This window comes from Ascaphus truei, chromosome 5 (assembly GCF_040206685.1).
Source record: "Ascaphus truei isolate aAscTru1 chromosome 5, aAscTru1.hap1, whole genome shotgun sequence".
NCBI classification, from domain to species: Eukaryota; Metazoa; Chordata; class Amphibia; order Anura; family Ascaphidae; genus Ascaphus; species Ascaphus truei.
Window position 1 is genome coordinate 130,602,281 of NC_134487.1, and position 12,690 is coordinate 130,614,970.

A 12,690-nucleotide genomic window follows, 5' to 3' on the forward strand; every position below is an offset into this window, starting at 1 on the left:
TTACATCAGGGGAGAGCAAGATTTTTTAGGATGGGCGCGGCGGTTACAGAGGTCCCGGGCTCTTCAGCGCGGGGCCTCTGTAACTAGTTTACCTCGTTTCTGCCGGCTTCGGGTGACGCGGCATCGAATGCCGCCAGATTAAGGCTGCGGTCCCAGTCATGTCTGTGACACGCGCGCCCGGCGGGGGGGGGGGGGGCGGCACGTGCACAGTGCTAACTGCTGTCTGAGGGAGCTTGCGACGGGAGGGGGCGTGGTCGGGGATTTGCCACACCTCCGTCACAAGTTTTAAACTCAATTTCATTGAGTTTAAAAAATCTTGCAGTACGGCGCAGCTGCACCTTCATCAGGCCTCGTTCAGGGTGCCGTTCGCGTGTGCGAGCGGCAGTCTGCTGGGCGATGTGTGCACATCCTCCCCAGCAGACTTTTTCAAGAGTTGAGGAGGCGGGGAGGAGGCGGGCGACAGACCTGAGGTTAGGGATCAAAGTTGCAGTCTTGAAATCATTCTCAAGAATGATTTCATTGGCTGCCGAGGTCCCAGTGACGCTGCTGCAGCTTCAAAAAACGACTTGGGTTGTTTAGGCCTCGTTCAGGGTGCAGGCTTCGGAGGGAGGGCGTGCTGCCGTGCGAGCTGCCGTGGGACACAAAGTATTCAAATTGAATACTGGTTGTCAGGGTAGCAGCTGCCCTGTCTCCGAAGCCGGGAGTTGACGCTGGTTACAGTTTCAATAAACAAAAAATTCGTTTTTTGAAGCTGCAGCAGCAGCGTCACTGGGACCTCGGCAGTCAATGAAATCATTCTTGAGAATGATTTCAAGACTGCAACTTGGATCCCTAACCTGCCGTCTGTAGCCCCTCCCCGCCTCCTCAACTCCTGAAAAAGTCTGCTGGGAGGATGAACACACATCGCCCAGCAGACTGCCACCCGCCCTCGCGAACGCCCGCCCTCCAACTCCTGCCTCTGGCACCCTGAACGAGGCCTTATTGAAACTGTAGCCAGCGTCAACTCTGTACTTCGGAGACAGGGCAGCTGCTACCCTGACAACCACAATTCAATTTGAATACATTGTTTCCGACGGCAGCTCGCACGTAAGCACGCCACCCCTCCGAAGCCAGCACCCTGAACGAGGCGTGAAGGTGCGTACTGGGCCCTTCCCCATTGAGGGGCGGTGCTTACATGCACAGCGCACGCCGAGGCGTGTGCTGTGGCAGTGACTGGGACCGCATCCTTAAGGTAAGGGGGGGGGCACGACACTGGGGGAGAGCAGGCAGGGGGGCGCGGCACAGAAAGTTTGCGCACCCCTGTCTTACATTATAGTGTTCTAATTCAGGGCTTCTCAACTCCAGTCCTCAAGCCCCCCTCCCCGGCCATCCCTAAAGGGCTTCCTGCAATTTTCTGGTCATTTGAAAATTATACCAAATAATGAAGGATTTACAAAGCATGTGATCACAGAATTGCTATTAGAGATAGTTGGGGTTCCTCAGAATTCCAGTTAGGGTTCCATAACTAAAACAAAGGTTGGAAACCACTGTACAAGGATGGGCAAACCTTGTGTGTGAAAACCTGCAGCAACCTCACATTCTCAAACCACGTACAAAAACCCTTATGATTTTTACAACCATTACTATTTAGCACCAAAACCAGTACAGCAGGCCAAGTAGTCATCTCGAGGTGTTTCTCGCTATATCTTTTGTGGTGTTTATTTTTTACCTTTTCAGTTATTTTAGTTTCCTACTTCGTGTGATGGTTGCATAACATTTGAAGCATTCTTGATGCTTAATTATGCTGTTTTAGCATTTCCTTTCCAAACCAAAACACGAAAAGATTTTAGCACCAAAACGAAAAGACGAACGAAAGTGTCCACCCTTAATATACGGTATACTAAGCAATGCTTCTCTATAAGGTTTCGGATATAGTAGCGTGCCTGTAGCTGGAGCCATCCGTGGCCTATTGCAGGGGTGCGCAATCTTTTCCTGCTACACCCCCCTGCCTGCTCTCGCCCCCCTCCCTTACCTTCTCTTTGGTGTCAAATGACGACGCGGGGTCATGTGATGTCATGTTGCCATGGCAACGCATCAATGAAAAAAAGGTAAGTGAAGTTGCAGAGGCCTTACGCGATCCCCCGGCATTAATTTAAATGCCTTGGGGGAAGAGCGCGGGGCCTCTGAAACCGCCGTACCCTCCCCCCCCCCTGGGTGGCGCACTCCTACATTTTGTGCACCGCTGGCCTATAGGATTTTTATGACGAGGCGTGGCCGTGACATCACGTGAGCGGTTCGCCCTCAAAGGATGAACCACGCACGTGACCCGACCGTTGCGCGACCAAATCAAAACATTTTGGCGGCTGCAAAATCTGCCGCCCCGTCTCGCTTCCTCGCTTACGCGCACTATGGCTGACCCCATAGATCCCCTGCATTTTGTTCGCGCAGAGTATGGTCGCGTCTAAGACACCTTATAGCACGGCTTTGTAACTAAGTCCCTTCACGGCCTATCCCAGCATGGAGCGCGTCCATTATCTTTGATTGGTTAAATGCAAATATTTTTCCCAGTAAACATTCTCTGCCGCTTTAGCGGAGCTGCACTCGGCTTTAAGCCTGCAAACTCCCCTACCTGACGTGTCAGTAGATATTTTGATACAGGAGAACTCTCTGAGTCTGTGGGTGGGCTCCTTTATCAAAACGGAAGCTTCCACTTTTACTGCGTGGGCTCCATGGTTAGGACAAGAAGATCAAGGGCAATGCCTCGACTTCCACGGTTGGTACCGTGTACATATCAGGCTCTTCTAAATACCCAGTGCAGGGGCGGTGAACTTCAGTCCTCAAGAGCCATCAAGCAGGTCAGGTTTTCAGGATATCCCTGCTTCAGCACAGGTGGCTCAACAGTGATTGATCCACCTATGCTGAAGCAGGGATACCCTGAAAACCTGACCTGTTGGTGGCTCTTGAGGACTGGAGTTGGCCGCCCCTAACCCAATGCATTCCAAGCTTGTCGAAACCAGACATAATCCAGTGGATATGAGTAAGCCAGCCCGGGGTCTCAATCCATTGTAGAAACCTTTTAATAAGCCTCGTTCTACCTTTTAGAGAGATCTGTACGTCTTTTTATGTTCGTGCCGCAGCCTGGCAGTGCCTACCTGCCTTTATTAGGCTTTGTCTCCTAATTGTAAAGGGCAGCTGAATCCTTTCACTGATGTAACTGGTTTGCAGCTTGTGTAATAACACTCAGAGAGAGAAAAGAAAATGGCGAATTGTAAGAACGTTAAGGGTTTTTGTGGGGGTTCTTCCACAGTCTTGTTCTTTCTCTCATTGCTTGTTGAAAGGAGACTTAATTTCTTTATTATTTAAAAGATAAAACAAGTACAGTAGTCAAAGTGGCCTCTTCAATGGTTTAAACAAGTAGAGATACTGGGGTTTAGAGATACAGGGGAAGGAGTGGGCCCACTTGTTTACATACCTCCATGATACCTGAGAGAGAAATATGCAAATACATCATTTCAATATTTTGTACATATAATAAATGTTTGTTCTTGTTATAGCCTGGGTCCCCCCTGGTCTGCCCCCTACCTCTGGCTGCAGCTGCATCTGGCAGCGGAGGCTGGGGGAGAGCGTGGTGGAGGTTGCTGCAGGCGACTCGATCGCCGGAGGTTACCGGCGGCTCCTCTTGCAGGGCGTCGCCATCTTGGTCGCGATTGAGCATGCGCAAGATGCCGCGCATGCGCAGTATAGGCAAGTGAGGTGGCCATTAAGAAGAAAAGAACCGCAGGGGACTACAGCTCCCAGGATGCACTAGGGCGACGGACCACATGGGCTGCAGCAGCCAATAGCGTGCCCGGATTCTCCTGTCTGGAGAATTATAGAATTTGGCACGCAGAGGAGCATGTCAGTTGGAGCTGGGACGAGGAAGGGGTAGGGTGTGCATGTGCAGGGTGTCCGTGACCCCTGCACTAGGCCAGAAACCCCTCAGGCCCCGACGCCCACAGAGATTGTGGCTACGCTAGGGACTTGCCCTTAGGTAGGGACATTGCCCGATTAGCTGCGGACTAGTGATCCGGTGGTCTGGGACTATCTGCAAAGGTGATACACTCCTCACAGGAAGTCACCCCACGTGGAGGTGGACGTCGTCGCTGATCACCGCTGTCGCTGGATCCTATCCTTCAGTGTGGCTTTACCGGGTGTCGGAGTACCCGGCAGGTACTACAAGTGCACCAACTATAAACATGTTAGTGGGGGGCAGCGCTGTCTCACACTCTAGCAGGAGTTGCTATTCGTGGACACCAGGGTGCTTGGGTGCCCGAGGGCTCCTCAGGGCTTTGTGGGATTATAGTGTGTGGACACCGGGCTGGTGGTTACTGGAGGGCACAGTCATGTGTGACCGGGTGTGGGGAGCTGTGTACTGTATATATATATATATATATATATATATATATATATATATATATATGTGTGTTCAGTATTCGTTTGCATTCAGTAAAACTGTTATACAGTGGCGACACACTTTATCCTTAGTAGGCTAGAGCCGCAAGCCGGGAGATTTCCCGGCTTGCTCGTTTTTTCCCTCGGCGTGCGGTCACGCTTCATTGGGAGCGTGCGCGCATGGCGCGCGTGCCCAGGGCTCCCCGAGGGAGCCCTGGGTTGCTCTATTGTGGGGGATGGCGGTGGGGGGCTCCGGGGCACCCGGAGAGGGGGGTGCCTCGATCGGAGGACCGATCCTCCGAGGCTCCGGCGCGCGTGCGAGACATCTCGGCGCGCGCCCGGTATCTGTCGCGGCCGAGACCGGGTAAAGGTAAGAATAAACTCGGCCACGACAGTACGTACCAGCGTGTATTGTGTGGGGTTCCTGTAACAGGGTTATCCCACTAGTATTATCCCGTACAGGTGGAGGCGCTACTGATTACCTACTCAGATCCACCCCAGGCTCACCCTGTGAGCCGCAGGTAAAGCAGCGCATACACCGTAGCCGCCAAATCTCCAAAGGGGTGAGGAAAAGTGCACTACATTGTATAGTGTTTTACATAGCGCTTTACAGAGACATTTTGCAGACACAGGTCCCTGCCCCATGGAGCTTACAATCCATGTTTTTGGTGCCTGAGTCACAGGGAGATAAAGTGACTTGTCCAAGGTCACAAGGAGCCGGACCAGGTCCCCCTGCTTCAAACTCAGTGCCAGTCAGTGTTTTTACTCACTGAGCCGCTCCTTCTGCCTATATTTTATGAACATATTTCGCAGGCATCTCTGGTTTGTACCCAGGTATTATTCGTCTCACCATATGGAGTATAGGTTAAGTTTGGAGGATTGTAATCAAATGGTGCGATTTTGTATGCATAAATAGTTTTTAGTGAAGATAGAGAACATTTTGTACCATATCAAATTCGCATTCTGTTTCTGGGCAATTTTGCATTGGAAATATCAGAGTTTAATAAAATGGCTTCACTGTGTCTGATTTCAAATCTTCCTAATCTTCCTGTGGGGAAAGCTCTTTTTAGCAACATTAATACAGTAATTAAGTTCTCAACACAAAGGGGGAGATAGTCTTTAAAATAAATTATCTTATTCTTTAAAAGGGGGGCAAAGGTATTTGTTTGTATGGTTTGTAAATAAAAAGTCCTGGTGTATCCCCCTTTCCCCCGTGTCTAGGGTAACGACGTGTGGTGCACTGTTACCTGTGGCTCACAGGAGGCCGGATCCTCTGCTGCAGGGAGCCTGGGGTGTGCCTGGTTCGTCCGGTGACAGCGCTTCCACCTGTGAAGGATCCTAGCGCTGCTGGATACCCCTTGCACAGGACCCACTACAATACACACACACACTTGTATGTATGTATGTATGTATATATATATCAGAATAACATATACAAGGTAGGCCTCGCACGGCCGTAACCCCACTTTGTCCCCCAACCACCTTGTCCACACCCTGACGGGGGCACCCCCAAAGTACTGAGGTGCCCTGGGCACCCAACCACCCAGGTGTCCACAGGAGCAATCCCACCCCAAGTGTGCGGAAGCGCTACCCACAGGAAGTGTGCGTTGAGTTGGTGCACTTGTTGAGGTACCTGCCAGGTGCTCCAGCACCTGGTAACTGCTGACTGAAGAGACGGGGCCATCTGCCCCACGCCATCGCCGTCAGCGAAGGTGTCCGCCTCTACGGAGGGTGGTATCCAGCTGGAGGGTCCCACCTTGAAGAGTGTCTGTGTGTGGTGGTCTGGTCCCATACTACAGGCCGCCGATACTGCACAGCATCTTGCTGCTGTGTCCCTGACACTGTATACACTATAGGGCCAATGTCCCTATCTAGAGGGGCTGTCCCTGTAGTAAACACAATCTTGGTGGGAGTCAGGGCCTAGCTGGGGCCTATAAAGGAGTCTCTGGCCTTGTGTAGGGGCCACTGACACCCTGCACACACACCCTGACCTTTCTGTGTCCCAGCGCCGACTGGCGTGGTCCCTGAAGCGCGCCTAGTGTATCTATCTGTGAGCAGATCTCTGCAGCCCTATTTGCTGATGCACGCCATGTGATCTAGCCACCCCAGTGCCTTCTGGGGGCTGTAGTCCCAACGGAGCCCTTTCCCTGAGATGGCCGCCACTATGAAACCTTTCCGCGCATGCGCACCTATCTCGGTAATGGCCACTGCACCTTTGGGCCCCTCTGCGCATGCGCAAGGTTCACTGTGCATGCGTGACTTGTGGCAAGATGCCGGCGCCCTGCAAAGGGTGCCGCTGCGGACCTCCCAGCGACCAGCTCGCCATCCTGACTGCCTGCACTCTCCCCAGCCTTTACTATCAGTCGCCACCGCAGCGGGAGGTAAAGGGACATAGGGGAACTCAGGCTATACAGGTTTGAAAATAGAAAATTAGCGTTTCTTCATAACCCCTTGTATCATCCCACATAGACTTCTGAACCTTCTACTTCAATGTCAAACGCACAAAAATGTATGACTTTGAAAGCAGATATCTTCGGAAGATTATAGTACTGCATGTGTGTTTCTAAATGGAGCGTGGGAGTAGGGGACTGCACGTTTGGGAGAGGGGAGCTTAATGTACACATCTTTAGTGACACAGTTGAACCAGAGGGACTGGCACACTGGAATACACTACCTGACAGAGAATGGAAGAGAGGTTCAAAGGAGCAGTTCCTTTTACAACCAATAGAAGCAGTTAAACACTTACGGGAGCAGTTCCCCCTCTGTGCTTGGGGCTGAGTCCCTTTATTTTCAGTTCCGGGGACCCCCTGGTTCCGGGGATACTTCCTGGGGAAGGTGCTAATGGTTCTTCCTGGTTATTTATATCCTCTGGGTCACGCTGGAGATTTCATCCTCCATTTTGTTTCCCGAGGAAGGGATGTATTTTGCACTACCGTCAGTATGAAGTATCTCGGGAAACGGGGGGTCCTACGGAGCTGAAAATAACTTGCTTCAGCTCTGGAGTACCCCCGACTTACCATCTATGTTAAAAAAAAAAGAGGGGGAGGCGGGCTCCCAAAAAAATGAGTGGGGAAAACTACACCTTTTAAGCATGAAATATGCCTTTTGCACAAAAATAGACACCGATGAGTATTTAAAAATGAGGATTTGATTTCTTCTAGTTACTACCTCTCATGTGATGTGTGTTGAGCAGAACCGTGCACAGGCAAATCGCCCATCTCTGTTACCCCCTCTTGAATGATCCCCAGACATTTGGGCACTTTATTGGCAGGGGCCCCATTCAGATAAGTGAAAAACACTTTCCGAAGGAACCAACACAGGCAAATGTTTGCTATAAGCATGATCAGCTGTGCTGGAGGGAGCAAGTTACGTGGTTACATTGGGGCTGCGCCTCTTAGGCAACGGAAGAGTTAATAAATAAGGACATTTTAAAATCCGTATTCTGCAATTATGTAGCAGGCGTGTAGACTACGTCTAAATATTTATTGTGTCTTTAATCCAACGTTTTGTCAGTGCTTATTTACATGAAAATCAATATTAAAGTTATTAAAGAAAAGCTTGAGGCATGTAGGAGTGATGGAGAACGATAAGGGCATGTGGAGCGGAGCAGACACAGGCACTGAATGGGCAGCGGCTATGCAGAAGTCCTCAGGTTGCAGAATACTCACCACTCTCTATGTCCTCTGATTTCAGGCTGCCAGCAGAGTTCCGGGCCAGTGAATCCCTTTCCAGTGCCGGTGCCGGGGGCAGCAGGGATGGGGGGGCCAGGAGGGGAACTGCTGCCACACTTCCTTCTGGAGCCCGAGGACGTCTTCATTGTCAAGAACAAGCCAGTGACCCTGGGTTGTAAAGCCACACCGGCCACGCAGATCTACTTCAAGTGCAATGGGGAGTGGGTGCACCAGACTGACCACGCGATTCAGCACAGCGCAGACCGCAGCACGGGTATGACTGGGTCCAACCCACTGACAGGAGCTTTAAGAAGACTGGCAGTGTGGTAATCTAAGAGCTGGGCAGAAATCACATGAGACTAAAGCACTGTCGCTGGGCACACAGCCTCAATGGTGCATGGGTCCATCTCAATGCCAGTATGCCATTTACCCTGTAGTTGTCCTTATTAATACTATGGCGGCCGCAATAGGCTTTGTCTCTGTGTCTCTGCCACTTTCCCTATGGTAGAATGAAAAAACTTGACGGGCCATCTTTGTCATTAACGGCCCACAGAGGAGATAGGGACTGGATGGCAGAAACTTCCATTTCTAGTCTTCCTGTTTGCAGAGGTGTACACTACAGTAATCCGTGAGATACCACTGGAGTCTTTGCGACTGTCAATGCAAAACTTTGCAACACTGACTCAAAATCAGTGAGACACCCAGTAAAATCAGTGACAGTTGACAGGTCTTTTTTGGTAGGGTAGACAGCCTTGATGGGCTACTCATCCTTTCACAGGCACTCATGCTGTGATGGAAAAGGGGGATAATACATTCCTTCCTTCTCTGTATCTCTGCTGCTTACTTCATTGCATATAAAACAGACTCCGGTCAAAGGTTTCTTCTGTCTGGTTACTGTCACCTGCTCTATAATGGGAGGAACAGACTTGATTGGTCGCGGGCCACTATATTTCTGTATCCCTTGACTAACAATGTGGTTCATGAGACAAGGATGGTGAGCAATAGGTTTTTTTTCTGTTGCTTAAAATAAACCACATTTCCCTCTCCAAAGCAATCTGTCTTCCCCCCTTCTCTCTCTCTCTGCCTCTTTCTTTCCTACACCAAACCCCCTCCCCTCCAGGTCTTCTTACAATGGGGAAGACAGAGAAGCGTGTCTCGTAATTTGACAAGTGACAGTGACTGGGAGAGATGCCACGAGGCTTCGCATTTCTCACTTTATCATATTTCATAATACAAAACGGTGGAGAGTAAAAAAAATAATAAAAAATAAAGGAGGGGGGTATCCACAGGAAGTAACAGGTTTTTATTCTTCTCCGCAGCTAATTAATTAGACCCCAATTAAGAGCATTTTATATCTAGTAGCTGAATTGCTCATCTGTAATGAGAGCTGAACAAAGGATGCAGAAACTGGAATTAAGACTGGAGCATGAAGCATTTCCCTCATCTCCACCTTCTCCCTCCCGTCTTTCCCTTTCTCTCACAATAGCACCTGCTCAGTATACAGTACTGTAAGCCAATATTCCCCGTGCTTGAGAGCATTTTAGTTCAACAGCAGTAATGGAGAAGGTGTTAGGCACAACAGATTTTGTTTTAAATACTTTTAATGAGACATTATTTGCCGACTTTTCAGCTGTATAAAGAGAGCCTTAATCAAGGATCTGGCTCGGAAGATGGAGAAGATTTTAGTCCCACTTATTTAAACCCAGCTGAACTCTCCTATAGCATGGGGAAGAATATTGAATAGAGATGAATGTCTTTCTCTCCCCTCTTTCAGTCTTCGCTCAGTCTCTTGGTTGCTGTCTTTTTCTATGTTGTCTCGCACACTTATTTTCTCCCCTGTATCTCCGAGTCTCTGGTTGCTGTTTATTGTCTTATTATTTGGCGCTCCCTTGCAGTCTCTTTTCTGCATGTATGTTCTGAAGTCTCTCTTTCTCTTCTGCAGTTTCGCTCTGCCCTCCCTGTCTCTCAGGAATTCCCTGCCGCCTTTCTCTTTGGTTGTCTTTCTCCTCTACATACTGTAGTTCTTTTCTCCCTTCTGCCTTTGTTGATTTATTTATTGTCGCCTACATCTCCTTAGCACTCCCTTCGTGATTTCCCATGCAATCTCTTTCTAACATCTCCAGTCTCATGCTGCCCTTTCCCTGCCAGTCTCTCTGAGAGCGACACCGAGGTCATTTTCTTCTCAGATGCAGAGACCATGTGAATAGAGTGGAGAGGAGGGGAAAGTGCCATCTCTATTCCTATAAATAGCGGATGGTGGCAGTGTCCAGACAGACACACCAGAACAAGCACACAGTGCCGTGCGGAATTGTAACCTGTGCACTGCCAGAGCTGCCTTTCCCTTCTGCAAGTGTGGGCCTACACACACACAGTCAATGTTTGCAAACCTGGAGGGGCTCAGAGATCCACGAGGAAGAGACACACTGGGAAATACACAAAGCGGCAAAAAACAGGACATAGAGTGACAACTAGACAGAGGAGAGGGGTTCAAATACATTTTTGGGGGGACTCCATTGGCCACACAGTGGTCATCTTGCTGTGTGCGTTAATAACAGAATGTGGTCCCAAAGGCAAAACAAATGTTTTTTAGGGGCACCAGTTTAATAAGATTGGGAATCGCTGAGTTCCCAAGTAAAATTACAATAGCTCTTTTCTTGACGATGCAGGAGACACAGAGATTAATCCAATGTACCCCGGGCACCTTCCTTTTTGAGAGGGGTGATACAGGCGGAAATGCCATTTCTAATAAACTTCTACCTTTCAGCAAGCAACTACACTTCTTTCACTGCTATGTCACTCCATCCTCAGATCTGCAATGCAGATTAATTATCTGTTAAATGCATTCGCTTTTCCACTTTCATGCAAATATACCCACCTTCTCATTGCATGTTTGGGCTTCAGCACGTAGAAGTAACATTTATTTAGAGCTGTATCAGGTTTTATTTATTTCCGTTGGCAGACTCCCAAGAATTGTACCTTGTCTCTTGATCGCATAGATTCACTTGTTATTACCACTATTCCTGGGAATTTGTGAAAAAGAATGTTTATGGAAAATGAGCCGGCCGACCTGAGATGGCTAAAAAGAAATCTGAACCCGTTTCAGATCTGAAGTCTGCTGTTTAAAGCAGCCTACATCCCAACAAGATTTCTTGTACTTGTAAAGACACATTTTTGTAAAAAAAACAAAATTCATACTGTACTATACTGTGTGTGTGTGTGTGTGTGTGTGTGTGTGTGTATGTGTATATATATATATATATATGCAGTGGTTGACAAATCACCAAAAAATCTACTCGCCACACAAAAAAAATCTACTCACCACCTAGTACCAAACGTGTGCTGCTTGGGCCAATATTTACTCGCCCGGGGGTTAAATCCACTCGCCCGGGGCGAGCAAATGTATAGGTTTGTCGAACACTGTATATATGTATATATATATATATATATATATATATATATATACATATATATATATTATAGCTAGCCAGGTTTTTATCACAAGACCTGGTTTAATTGCTTCTTCTCTGTCGCATTACAATACAGTATATGTGTGTGCATATATATAACTCATATAGTTATTAACTTGGGGATGTCATTTATGGTACAGGAAGTTCCAGGTTGATATTTGTCAGTAAATTCCCCCTCCCTTGTATTTATCATGTGCTGTGAAGCCGTTGGCCTGTGTCGGGGACGCCACTGAGCCCCATCCATATGTGTTAAAGGCTTTGCTGACACGGAGAATGTGCTTGGCAGCATATTGAATAAGGACCACAGTAAGAAGTGGTGCAATGCACTGTTACAATGCAAGACCTTTTCTTCCCTTGAATGGAAGGTGACACATTTATTAGCTGCATTATACAGCTGCTCACCATATTGAATAGGAGCTCTGCTAAATGGCGTCCTAAGTGGTTATGATTATTAGAGTACTTTTGTTACACTAAATGCTCTTTAACCCTTCTTCTCTTAGGAGATTTCACTATAATGCCTGTACTAAAAAAAAGTGTTTTGTTGCTAAAATACTGCAGGTCTCTACTCCACTAAACACTCACAGCTAGTTATCAGCTCGCATCATTAACCTCTTCTCTGCTTCTGCTCTTCAGAGTGTTGCTTCATTAACTACATCCTAAATTGCAATGCTAAGATTTAATGCATACTGCTAAAACATTTCTCGCCTGCGCGCTACCTGCTGCCATCTGCAAAACACGGCAACACAGAACCCTTTCTTGGTAGCTAGCTGCAATTATCGCTCCCTCACTGCTAACAAAAATCTTGCAACGATTTGCTTTAATAGCCCCTCCTGTATCTATCATCACGTCATTATTAACCCCCGGTTGTTAGTCCTGTAGAGCAGGGATGCTCAACTCCGGTCCTTCCCCTCCCCCTTCGGGTCTGGTTTTCAAGATATCCCAGCTTCAGCACAGGTGGCTCAATCAGAGGCTCAGTCAAAGCCTGAGCATCTGATTCAGCCACCTGTGCTGAAGGAGCATCTTATTCAGCCACCTGTGCTGAAGCAGGGACTGATTCAGCCACCTGTTGTGAAGCGGGGACTGATTGAGCCACCCGTGCTGAAGCTGGGATATCCTGAAAACCTGACCGGTTGGGGGGCTTG

At 48.6% G+C, this 12,690-nt stretch overlaps 1 protein-coding gene across 3 annotated transcripts in view; it reads left to right on the forward strand.

Moving 5' to 3' along the window:
* UNC5A (unc-5 netrin receptor A) overlaps window positions 1-12,690 on the forward strand; it is a 173,178-nt gene that overhangs the window by 110,939 nt on the left and 49,549 nt on the right. For all 3 annotated transcript variants that reach the window (XM_075600795.1, XM_075600796.1, XM_075600797.1), the window contains exon 2: window positions 8,104-8,355. In XM_075600795.1, coding sequence (XP_075456910.1) covers window positions 8,104-8,355 — 252 coding nt within the window. The remainder of the gene's footprint in view (window positions 1-8,103; window positions 8,356-12,690) is intronic.